The sequence below is a fragment of the Euwallacea fornicatus genome, chromosome 7 (genome assembly GCF_040115645.1).
Source record: "Euwallacea fornicatus isolate EFF26 chromosome 7, ASM4011564v1, whole genome shotgun sequence".
NCBI lineage: Eukaryota > Metazoa > Arthropoda > Insecta > Coleoptera > Curculionidae > Euwallacea > Euwallacea fornicatus.
This window is the reverse complement of record NC_089547.1, coordinates 3,343,106-3,355,980: the sequence shown is the minus strand read 5'-3', so window position 1 is coordinate 3,355,980 and position 12,875 is coordinate 3,343,106. Positions and strand designations below refer to the sequence as shown.

The 12,875-nt window shown below is 37.9% G+C and overlaps 2 protein-coding genes across 2 annotated transcripts in view; one reads left to right on the top strand and one right to left on the bottom strand.

Annotated features, from left to right (window-relative positions):
- Positions 1–10,159, top strand: part of Clic (chloride intracellular channel protein 5) — a 32,551-nt gene extending 22,392 nt beyond the window's left edge. The window contains exons 2-5 of the mRNA XM_066283436.1: positions 1,385–1,651; positions 3,509–3,671; positions 7,832–7,946; positions 8,407–10,159. Of these exons, the coding sequence (XP_066139533.1) occupies positions 1,385–1,651; positions 3,509–3,671; positions 7,832–7,946; positions 8,407–8,569 (708 nt within the window). The 3' untranslated portion in view covers positions 8,570–10,159. The remainder of the gene's footprint in view (positions 1–1,384; positions 1,652–3,508; positions 3,672–7,831; positions 7,947–8,406) is intronic.
- A 76-nt stretch (positions 10,160–10,235) lies between these two features.
- Positions 10,236–12,142, bottom strand: LOC136339869 (mitochondrial coenzyme A diphosphatase NUDT8). Its single transcript, XM_066283438.1, has one exon. The coding sequence runs from the start codon at positions 11,530–11,532 to the stop codon at positions 10,813–10,815; it is 720 nt and encodes a 239-aa protein (XP_066139535.1). The 5' UTR covers positions 11,533–12,142; the 3' UTR covers positions 10,236–10,812.
- Between the last annotated feature and the right edge of the window lie 733 nt (positions 12,143–12,875).

Sequence of the window (12,875 nt, the reverse complement as noted above, 5' to 3'; positions counted from 1 at the left end):
AATAGCAATGACCTATCCTCAACCATATATAAATATTGGGTTTGGAGATAACACTCCCACCGATATTGTTGCTGCGAACGTATCCCAGAATGACTGAAACTGCAAATAATGCTGTAGGAGTGGTAAAAGCAATGCTTTTTTTAGCTGCGATGGGTGTAGATAAAACATTTATTTAGAGGATCTGAGGTATTGGTAATCCACGTAGGAGAGCTACTGTAGAAGTGATTAGAGTAGAACTCGGCTGTAGCGAAGACTCTGTTATAACGAACGCTCCATATTTAATATTTTTTAGAACTTCTTATAGAGTTCGGTTTTAGTTAGGGTAGAGTTGGTTTAAAGCCCGGCTAGAACGAACCCTCGAGAGATGCTGCTGTGAACGAACTGCTGGGAGAGACAAGCATATATCTGATTTTGAGGAAATTAACTTAAATGAATATGACGTGGTTAATGAACACGCGGAAGTTGCTGAATTTCCCAATGATGTTAACATCGCTCCAATAACTGCCAATGTTAAATATTAAAACGGGTCGAGTGATGAAGAGGAAATTGTCTGGAGTCATGAAGTTTTAATCCCTACAGCCCAAGAGACCCTTTCGGCTTTGCAGATCGTAGCATATGATGGAGAGATGTCTTATCCAGAAAAGGAAAATTTTTTGTAGAAAAAATAACCAAAGGGATTTTGAAGAACTGCACAGTGCAGAGTCAAGGACTTTTCCTATCCAAATATAGATTTTTTAAAGATTTTTGTTGTTTTTTTCTCATTCAGTATATTACCTATTTACTTTTATATATCTATTTACCACAACGGAAAATTGTATAATTTGGCATTTGGTTAAAGCAAAGATTTTGAATCAACAAGCTTTTTCCCTCTGTGGCCCCTATCGAACGACGGACCAAGTCCTATGAAGATTCGTTATAGCCAAGTTTTACTGCACTGAATATCTTTGATGTGCATGAACAAAAACTGTCCAGGTTGTACGATCTCTATACACCGTAAGGTGATGGAACTGGTACACGTTGTAGGTCACTGATGCGCTATATGTCCTCGTGCTGTTTCTATCCCAAATAGCATTGATTAAAAAACCACATTTTTTTAATGACATATTTTTAGACTAAAAATGACCTCTAGATTCCAGAAAAGTAAAAATTTACAGGGCATTACATTTAAAAATCGAAAGTTAAGGTCATATCCGGTTAAAGCGTAAATGCTGGATAAACGCCATTAAAGTCAATCGATCGGCTCTATTCTCACGTAGCTTCCCTCCAAGTTTCAACTTTCTAAGTTTAGAAAGAAAAAAGTTATAAAGGCAAGCCATCTTCCTTAATCACCTAGTATATTGCTCATCGCATAATTCCTAAACCTAATCAGTATCCCTTATGTCAGGCGTCAACCATCGATGGACGTCGCAAAGGTGCGTGCCTCTTCTGCCAGGAATACTTCATGGAATTATACCTGCTGGCCGAGTTGAAGACCATCAGCCTCAAGGTGACGACAGTGGATATGCAGAAACCTCCGCCCGACTTCAGAACCAACTTTGAAGCCACACCACCGCCCATCCTGATCGACCGAGGCATGGCTATTTTGGAAAACGAAAAAATAGAGAGGCACATTATGAAGTCCGTGCCTGGTGGGCATAATTTGTTCGTCCAGGTTAGTACACTCAGATATTTGGATGCGATAAAAGTAGGAAAGTATTTTTGATAAGGTCTTAATATGTTTTTTTTGAGCGAGTTGCCAGCGTTTCACTTCGAAGAGCGATCATCAGACGCAGTATCATCATCGGCCTATAGTAATAACTTGCTAAGTCCAGCTTTAGAGAAGGGGGAGAGGAACGATATTTTGAAATATTTAAACAACGAATGAAATGAAAATGTTCTTCTTTTATTATGAAAACGGTACAAAGTATCAACTATTACTGCCACGTCTGTCTCGCGTTCAATCATTTTTATGGAAGTATCGCAGAATGGTCCCACTTGGGGGGTGTGTTTGTGGGTGTATTGTAACTGACATCTTAACCGTGGATTTTGTGTCTGATGACGCCCATAGCTACGAAACCACGCTTTAAATCTCAATGCTTTTAAACGCTCATTTGCCCCCCACTTTCGTGCAAAAAATCGGGCTGGTTGTAATCGCTTCGAAAGCAACACTAGAAAAATTCGGGTTAATCATTGTGCGATTGAATTAACCTTTAAATTTCCATGCGGTTATGTTGCGATGTGATTACATTGTCGTTGAAAACTATGTGGCAGCCCCGTAGATTTCCCCCCCAATATCATCCCCGAGATTCCCAGTACTACATCGCAGTTATCATTATTTGACGAAGTACCCCCTGTATTTAAAACATGAAAAGATACGGAAAGATACAAGAAATCATCGAAAAATATTCCACCTGTGTCTCATCGAATCTAAATAATTTTGTTCCTATAAGAGCTCAATGACTTGAAGGATAGCATCATAGGGTCACTTGTAAATATTCAAAAGAAATCACTGGTAGTTTTCGTATTGCAATATCCAACGTCTTTGCCTTATCATGAAGTTTCAATTATTCAATTAATTAATTATTAATTACGTATAATTAATGTGGAAGATATCAATGGCGTTTTCTTTTATCTATAACCATTTTATTTATATTATTGGGATCGTTATGTAACTCATTGAGAAGCAACGGATGGGAATTTGATGATTCACTTCCTGCGGTGCAGGAAAGTATCTGTCGTGGCACTTTTCAATCCCTCAAATGGCTCTCATTTATTTAAAATTTCACGCCCATGAGGATCCTCCATCAAAGTGCCCTGTAGGGACCTTTCGCTGTTCGCAGGCTAACAGTAACCGTTCGGAACATTTAAGTCACTCTTAAATGTTCGTGCTATTGTCCTATCCAACAGGTCGAGTCCCTTCTCTGGCATTCCTAAAATGTCCGCCAATGACCATTTTACGTTTAGAGCAAAAGTACACCTTTACACCCTGCGAATGCCTTCGCTTTCCCCCTATTTGGTACTTCGCAGTAAATTCCCGTCGCAAATGAACGTTCTCAACCTCTCCCATTTGGATTTAATTTCATTTAATCGCGAACCTCACTACTACAAAATCGCTCCAAAAAAAAGATTGATTCACTTCAATTCTTTAGACATTTGCCATGGTGATGGTGAATTGAAGTTGTTTCGCTTTGGTTTTCATTATTTTATTGTTACTCTCACGCTATTATCAGATAAATCTATAACTAACTGAAAACCGAAATATTACACGCTTGCAGTCAAGCCTGCAGCTGATATAACGCAATTAAATTTGCATTTTCAATATAAATAAATAGACACAAATTGGCGAATGACTTGAGGCGTTAATGATTTAGGTATGTTTAGGAACAATGCACTCAACGATGGTATTTTATCACCATCTCGAAATCCGCCTTGTCGGTCTAATTGAACCGCATATTTTTAATTAACATCGAAGTTTATGCGCATATTAATATATTTACGATGAATTATATCGTTTTTTTTTCTCTTTCAGGACAAGGAAGTAGCAACTTTAATTGAAAATTTGTATACTAAATTCAAAATGTACGTAACCAAATACGAGTCACCGGACACGAAGGAGGCTAGTCAACCTCTGTTGTCCCATCTAGAAAGGATCAATGACTTTCTTGTTAAAAGGGGAACGAGGTTCCTAACAGGTAAGGCAGTCTTTTTCACTAAAATGTAAAATTAAATCGCCTTTATGTCCCTCTTTAGGCGTATTTCTGCTTCAATGAAGATAATTGCAGTTGCGTCAGTGCAAGGTGTCTCGACTAAACGTTTTCTTCTGCGTTTCTCTGCTTTATGCCGGGTGTAACAAAACAGAGCAAAATGTCAATGTCAAACGGCTAATTTGTTGTCTAGGCACTATGCAACCGTGGCCATTGGCATGCGTGCGTTAAAACCTCTTTCCCACCATCGTTGACAAAAATATCGATAGCACGTGCCGCAAGAAGGCTAGAAAACTGTCGATCTCCATCCTTCAGCTGTGCATTAGACTCAAACCGGGCTAGTTGTCGACTAATCAGAAAAGAGCAAGAGTTATTTCTAACGCGTCCGTCAAATGTGGTGCCGAAAAGTAAACGTCAATTTGACAGAAACGCTCTTTTGTTTTTCTGTCAACTAGATGTCATCACGACAGTTGAATGTCTGCCATTTATCGCTGTGGAGTCGAATTGCGAGTGAACGAATTAAAGTTATTTCAAGGCACTAAAAAAATAAAAAATATGTTTCGCGCACTGCGTGATTTTTTCGATAGGCATAACCGTCCAAACGAGAGCACAATCGGTCGTTTAGTGAGCAACTGTGAGTCGACCGGTTCAGTTAGTGATCTGTGCCAAGAACTGTCAGGCGTAGAAGTGTTCGTACACCAGAAAATATCGCTGCTGTGAAAGAAAGTGTCAAAGAAGACCCAAAATTTAATGGAACTCGTCGGTCGCAAGAATTGGCCATTTCCTACGCCGTATTATGCATCAAGACTTGAGTTTATATGCATGCAAGATTCGATTAACACAAGAACTCAAGCCGGAAGATCATTTTACCCGTCGTCTTTTCTCGGACTAGCTCATTGAACATCATGCAATTGATGCCACTTTTTCATCGAAAATAATCTCTAGCGATGAAGTGCGTTTCGCGTTAAATGGGACGGTGAATGAGCAAAATTGTCGCATTTGGACCAATGAGAATCCCAGAGAATATCGAGAACAACCCATGCGTCCTCCAAAAGTGACTGTCTGGTGTGAATCATTGATCTTTATTTATTTGAAAGTGATGATTGAAATACGGTTATTGTGAATACTGACCTATACCGTGGCGTGATAAGGAATTTTTTTTTCCGAAAATTAATCGTACTGACATAAAGGACTTTTACTTTCAACAAGACGGTGCGACATGCCGAACAACTCGTGCAAACTTTGAATTGTTGCAGTCAAAATTTGGCGAACGCGTAATTTCACCAAATTGAAAAGTGTCTTGGCCCCCTCGTTTATGCAATTTGCCATCTCTCGACTCTTTTTTTTTGAGAAGGAAAATATTCTTGAACCATCCAAGGCCTTGAAAACGACATTATTGTCGAGATAAATGCAATTAAGTCGACCACGTTGGAAAATGTCATCGAAAACTTCGACCATCGTGTGGACCACTGTAAAATCAGTCATGGTGAATATTTGAGTGATATTATTTTTCATACATAAATGGCACAGATCAACGCTCAAAATAAAGCAATAAATTGGATTAAACCGATGTTCTTTGCATTTTAATTTGCTTTTACTTTCCATATAAGCCATATAACCAAATAAAAGGTACGTCTATTTTGGAGCACCTTTTATATGGTGTTCTTGTCGGTTTTTTAGCATCACTATACATACTAGTGCAGTATTGGCAAAAAAAACTTTAGTTCCCTAAACGCTTCTCTCTGATGAGGTGCATTTGCTACTTCATGTCTATGTCAACCAACAAAATTGTCGCATTTGGGGAGTTGAAAATCCAAGAGTGACCCCTCAACGTCCCATGCACTCACCGCGGACCACCGTTTCGTCCGCATTTTGGACTAGCAGAGTAATTGGACCACTAGCAATACCATGGTTACTGTGAAATGTTAATAGAACTTCTTTTGGACTCAATTTGCTACAATGGACCTCACATACATGAACGACGCAACCTGCCGCACAGCAAACGAAGCGACGGAATAGTTGAAGACGAAATTTTAAGGGAGAGTTATCGCGTGCCGCGGCGATGTGGCCTCCACGATCGTGCGATTTGAGGTCGTTGGATTTTTTTCTTTTTGCGGCTCTTTGAAAGGGAAAGTGTATGCCTCTAACTAAAACTGAAAGACAAGACTCAACGTGCCATTAATGATGAAATTGAGCCATCACTTCGTCAACGTGTGAACGAAAATTTCGTCAAAAGAATCAACAAGTGCAATCAGTCACGAGGGGGGGCTATTTATCGGATATTGTGTTCCATCAATAACTTCTATGTTTTCTCTCTTTGTTGTAATAAAAATATAAGAGCTTTTCAAATAAAACATGGTATTTTTTCAATTTTTCAAATAGCCGGTCTTAATGGCACACCCTATATTGTAAACCCTATTTCTCTACATGAAAGTGGCCAAATCTGAATAACCTAGTTCATTCTGATAATATGATAGAAACACTCAGGCGTGTTAAATATCACGTTAATTCTTCTTTCTGTGTATTTATGTATTATTCGTCTAAAAATTACAAGTAACTTAGATCCATACCCAAATCGTACTACATAATGTAAATTTCACACCTGATAGTAATAGAAATATCTTTATGCTATAGCTGGCTGCTTAGTCGGGCTACCAAGGAATTGCGAAATTCCGCGCTTAACCCACTGTTATACGTCTTTAAAGTACTGAGAACCGAATACCATTGAAGAGTCTTTAATATAATCTTTGGAGTTTTCTGAGAATCTAGCTTTTGTTGTCTTCAAGGATAAAAAACCACAATGAATACTTGACCTCACTAATTTTATTTCCATTTTTACTAAGCAAACGTTACCTCAGCGGTACATAGACAAATATTTATTTATTAACAATGATTAATGTTGAGGATGTGGTAAATATTGAACTTGGTAGCTCTCTATAAAGTGCGCAGACAACAAATGATATCACGAACCAGAAAAGTATCGTTGCACCAACATAAGATTTACGTAGTACACAGCGTATCTTATCCGGCAGTTATTTATCTCGATCTGCATAAAAAAAGAAACTTTTCTCCCTCGTTTGAGGGAAAAAACTTTTGATCTCTGATGAACGTTGAAGAAGTGAATGGTGATTTTCTCTGAAAACCCATCACACCCTTGTTGTTGCTCTAACATCCATTATGTGAAAGTTCGGCGCTGTGCATGGTCTAATGGCTTTAAATGTGATGTCAACCGAATCTTGTAAGCTTGCAAATGCACATCTTTAGTCAAAATTCGCTATTTGCTGCTTCATGGAACTCCTAATTACTGAGAACTATAGCAAATCGAGGTGGAAGAACTTTGGTTAACACTCTCACTAACAGCTGCAACATTTTCATTAAATCGAGCTGGACACTCATAGGCTGGTCCCTGCTGGGTTGTGACCGACCCGCCTATTTCAAATTTCTCGATTAATGGGAACGAATGTAATGAGAAAAATCCACATTTTTTAACCGTCTCCGCGAAATTCTCATCATTTTGATCGTGGATTTTCACGATTTCCACGCGTTGTGCGTCCGCTCAATTTTCTATAGTTGAACCTCAATGTTCACACCTCACAGCTGTACGAACGGCACCAGCCAAATGGTGATAGGTTCAGAATGATCGGTCTTTATGGGTCTATCATCAGAAACAACAAGGTGTCCGGGTGGCGCGCTTACTAATGAAATTTTGTCATCTCGTCACCATATTGCCCCCATTTCCCCCGGATTCCATTCCTCGGTTAAAAATGGTATCGAAAATCGTCGACCAATTATGCGATATTATTAACTCGGATATTTCCTTCATATGCTAAACTGTTCATTTGAGGAATGCAATTATCGGAAAATTTCCACCTGTAATTGCGAGACATACGTGCTCTAAAGTTAATAGATCATTTTGGTGTTTTCTTGAAAAACTGCACTTTGAATATTAACCGCCATTATCCCCGACAATTTCCTCCTGACCGATAACTATTGTTGACGTCACCTTGATTACTATCCGATACTGACCCACATTGACATTGTATTAAGCAAATTGAAACTTCTCGGTCCGATTGTTAGTCAGTTGGAACATCCTGAACTAACCCTCAGTTGGAATACCCCGAACTGAACTAACTAGCGATCATTTTTAGGTGATACTATGTCCTGCTTTGATTGCGAATTAATGCCACGGCTGCAGCATATTAGGATTGGCGCTAAGGCCTTTAGGAAGTTCGAAATTCCCACCAAATTTACCGGCTTGTGGAGGTAAGTAGTGTTTTACGAGGTTTAAAATTTAGAAGTAATTCGTCATCAAATTTTTGAACTATAAACATGAATATGGGGAAATACGTTTAAATAGCTTCGATTTGTAGGAATTTGTGGGTCAAATCTTTCCAAAATTGTCGCATGGTTGTCAACAACTGTCATTGTCATTTATCTATAGTGAGGCGGTACATAATGCCCCCACCCCTTCTTTTGAAGCTTATAACGTAGGAAAGTGAGACTTGGTGCGTGATAACTATGGACGAACACTGCGTTTTGACACAAACGTTGGGGAATACTTGTAAAATTCAAAAAATATAAAACGATCCACGCAACAAACCAAGTATAGAGAGTGCTCAAGAATTCTCAACTTCCACTAAATTTACATAGCATGTCACCTATTCTGTCATTCTGGAAGTGCTACAGAATCTCATAATTTATGTTCGACCACGTTAAATTTCAGGTACATGACCAACATGTACGAACTAGAGGCCTTCAGACAGAGCTGCCCTGCCGATCAGGACATTATCAGTCACATTAAGAACCAACTGGGCCTTCGAACAACCGCCAGAATAGAACTGGAAATGCCGGTCTTCACGACCTCCATTCCTATTTTAGACTCATAAAGATATTTTACTTGTCACTTTAGTTTAACGCTTAACATCTACTTCGGTTACTCGCGAGTCGATCTTGCTCTTAACTGCAGTAGATGTGCGTGGTTTGTTGATCCTTGTTAGAGTCAAAATTTATGCTTTTTCGTGCTTCTGCGAGTGATTAACAGCAGTAAAGGGTTAAGGAACACACTTCTTGTATATGAGGCTCTTACGCAATCACGTTTCGTAGTTTCGGCGGGCTAAAACTAGATTTTATTTAAGGATCAATTACTAATGCGCTGTCAGCTTTACCTAGAAGTTAATTCCATAGAGATATGAAAGTATTAACCAAATTCTTGGTTTCTGTGGTATAATGTCAAAGTTAACAGCGCATTGAAAATTTGATCCTTAATTGATTGCCTACTTTCCTACTTAACTGCCACTTGCGAAATTTATTCAGGGAAGAGCTAAAATTGGCGGCTTTTGCAGTATTTTTTGTTTCGTTGGCATGTTGTAGTATTTTCTATATAAGTTATTATTATTGGAAGAATGGTCGGTTGTTATGGAATAGTATAACAGGATAGGACTGGTAGAAAATACCAAGCGGCATTACAAGTTCACGCGAAGGCGGAAAAACCCTGGTGTAAATATTTGTTTGCATATTATATTCCTGATATGATACAATCATGGAAACACTAAATGAAGGCTTATTGCAATTTTCGGTTCGTTGAAAATTTCCTGTTTTTCCGTAAGTTGCATATGATCTTATAATGGTAGCAAGGCTACAACTAACAAGGAAATGTTTGCGCGAATGATTGGGCATGTGACGAAAGTTTTAGCTCTGTTTCCATGAAATACCTGCTGCTGGAACTTTGCGGAAATGCCTTCAAAGCTTTCCTCACACGCTAAAGCTAACGTTATTTTATATAATGTTTTCAATTCTTTTATGTACCGGATGATAAATATTGGTTACAGTCTCATTACGTCAACATAAACGAACCATGGAAAACTAGAAATGTTTTGCCCCTGGTATGCTTTTGCATTATACGTTTATTTCACGTTATCTTGTAAAAATAATGTAAAACTTACGTAAACGTCACCATCCACATGGGCAGTCCATGTTTAGATGCTGTCGTCCTATTATACAAGTCTCAGCAAAAAACCTTATTGTCGAATTTAGAAGCTCTTTACTGCTAAGGTCGTTCCGTTTTGCCCGGTATACTAACTGAATAAAACGTTTATCCAATCATTATTACCAACATAGCTAATAAGCGAAAAGCTTCATATTTTTAATTTTTGACATTTTTTCAGAAAGAACCTCGTCATTTAAAATTTATTTTTTCAGAAGTATTTTACATGCTGTAAGCAGTATATTTGCTATGTTAAGGTATATCATTAATTCGTTATTCTTATGTATGTATTTATGGGTTGGCTATTGCGAAGGCCGCTTGAATGTGGTTTTTCGCGTGGCCGATCGAATGCTACTGTGCAAAAGCATTTGACTTGTGTACAACCTTCCAAATAATTGTTTTTGATGGTATTCACTTTTAACATTTTTTATAAGCAGTTTCAAATATTGCACAGTGGCATATCTTTGATTAAAATAAATAAAAGTTCAGATTATGTTTTTTTTTCCTTTCTAGATCACCTCTTCGCGCTTTTGTGCTGAAATAATAAGGATGGATATGTTTGAAAAACGTTTTTCATGAGAAAGTCAGTATCGTTTATTTTGGCTTACTTTTCACAGTTACATAAAGAAAATATACTCTGCCTAAGTGTACATTGATATACGCCGCCATTACCAACCAGATTATAATACAAAAATGAAAAACGGCTTCACATGGGTACGCCAAAAAATGTAACACATGAATAAATTTTTAATCGAGCAGCGAAAATCGATGTCACTTCCTTCTTAACCACAATTTTCACAAAATAAGAATTCACAAACCAGCTTAGGAGAGTACTCATAAGTATCTTCCGCTCCTACTACCTTATTTTTCCATTAATTCCATTCGTTTTATCTATGGTAAACATTTACTGTGGTTTCTGAATTCCAAGTGTGTTGGTCGAATAAGGTACCTACATATTTGACTGGTCACTAAACAATATGCTAATAAAATAAAAACTTGTTAACAACCTCATAACATAAACTAAAATTTTATATCGTGAAATTTGTTCTAGTACAACAAAAACGATAACCACAACAGTTTTAAATAATAGTTAATAAATAAAATTGTTTACATAACCATGATGGTACTAAATTGGAATGTCCTGTCTTACCTCAAGGTGTGTCTGGAAGTACCTGACTTTACAGGATGCACATGTTCAATGTTATGGGAATATGCCTGATGGGGTAGTAAGCTACTCAAAAACCGGTGAGTTAAGAGCGCGGTAAGTCCCCAAATTCTCAATTTTCCACCAAGGAAGACTGGCATGGAAGCAAAGACACCTCTAAATTGTGTGTATCTTAAGTTTTCAGGCTTGCATAGTTCTTCGAGAGACACTGTGAAAACATCTTCAACTTCTGAAGGGTTAACTTTGAGTCTTTGGGATTTGTACTCTCCTTTTATCTTGCCAATTACAGGGGTTACATCGGTTTCATGTCTAGTTACTATCACATTACCACTGCCCCATATTTCAATGTCATCTCCTTCAATGCCCAATTCTTCTTCAGTTTCTCTTAATGCGGTCTCTTCCAAATTCCTATCAGTCACATCTTGCATACCACCAGGAAAACTCACTTGACCGCGGTGGGATTTTAAATTTGCCGCCCTAAGGGTGTATAGTACCTCCACCTTTCCGTCGACGAGACAAAGCGGAATCAACACGCCAGCGCGCTTGGTTGGTTGGTGAGGGATCATCCTTATCGCCTTCATGGACGAGAATTTGGCCACCGTTTTTTTAATATTTTCCTCGCTAAAAATAGACTCGGGGGTGTACATGCTGGAATATCGACATCCAATTGATTTCAATACAGAGCCACGGGATTTAATCATAATTTAGAAGTGTAGTAAAACAGCATTACACGAGCACATTACTTCAAATTTGTTGTTGTTTTTCTGAATTCCGTCATTTTTTGACTTAAGTCAGCTGATTCTGACTTTAATTGAAATTAAAAGCTTTCTAATGCTAGTCTGCGTCACGTTAGTCCGCTCGACGCTCTTCCAACACCTTCACTAGAAATGTGCTATGTTAAAAACAAAAACCAAATAATCGAATTTAAGTTTTGCTTTACACTTAATTCTTAGAGAGATCTGATAAATTTTGTAGAATTGGATGTTATTCATACATAGTTAAACTAATACAAAATTGAGGAGGAGAGAATTTGTTCTTGTGGTGTTTTCTGAAGTCGAAGGTCCGTTAACAATTGCAACACGATCTCTGAATTATGAGAATCGATGAAATTATCATTGTCCACCTTCACCGCCGTCATTTTCCTCCATCCATACTAATTACCTGCGCTTCTCACTATTGCTAAAAAAACTAAGCGAATTTCAAACCCATATTACGATAAATTTCACGATTTATTTAATAATTAAATTTCAAAATTGCATCTTAATACTTAATAATTCTAATAAATCTGTAAAACGCTCTAAAACTTCTAATAACCCAGAGCAGGATGCTGTCCTCCAATTTCTTTCTCCAAATCTTCATTGGCAATAACTTCAGATAGTCTATCCAATATTTCATCTCCTTCGCAGGCCGAATTCTTCTCGATTCTTAATTCCTCAAGGCCCCGAGTCATCAGTCTTGCTGACTCACATTCCAGTAAGCATGGATTTCCATATGTACGTGCGTCACTTGCACACACCGGGGCATAAATTCGAGGACACAGACACATGTCTCTCACCTGTCCGTCACCAAATTCAAAAGTTTCACTCAGAGAAACTAACACCATCACCAGAGCTATTAACTTCTTCATTTTTTATAGCTTTTCCACAATAATAATGAATCTTCGCTTTCCTCGGTAGGAAATTTTATAAACAAACGCCAACACTTACCAAACAAGTTATTATATCTCGGGAAACTGATGCCTTATCTTTACGCTTATGCGATTCTGTTTGATCATGCTGATAGCATTTCGGGATTAAAACTGTACGTGCGTTAATCAATTTTATTAAAATCCTGTGGATTTGTGCACAAAACCGTGTCATGCCCTGGTGTGTCTGTTTGAGTTGTCATGGTGTAATAGTCAAACATGCAGTATGAGGATTAAATCTAGGTATAAATTAATGCGTTCCGGGGAATTTTTTTTTATTATTCGTGATAATAAACGCAGCAAAGTTATTTGTTTTTGTACTTAATTTTTCACTTGAATTTTTTAAATATTAAATACATC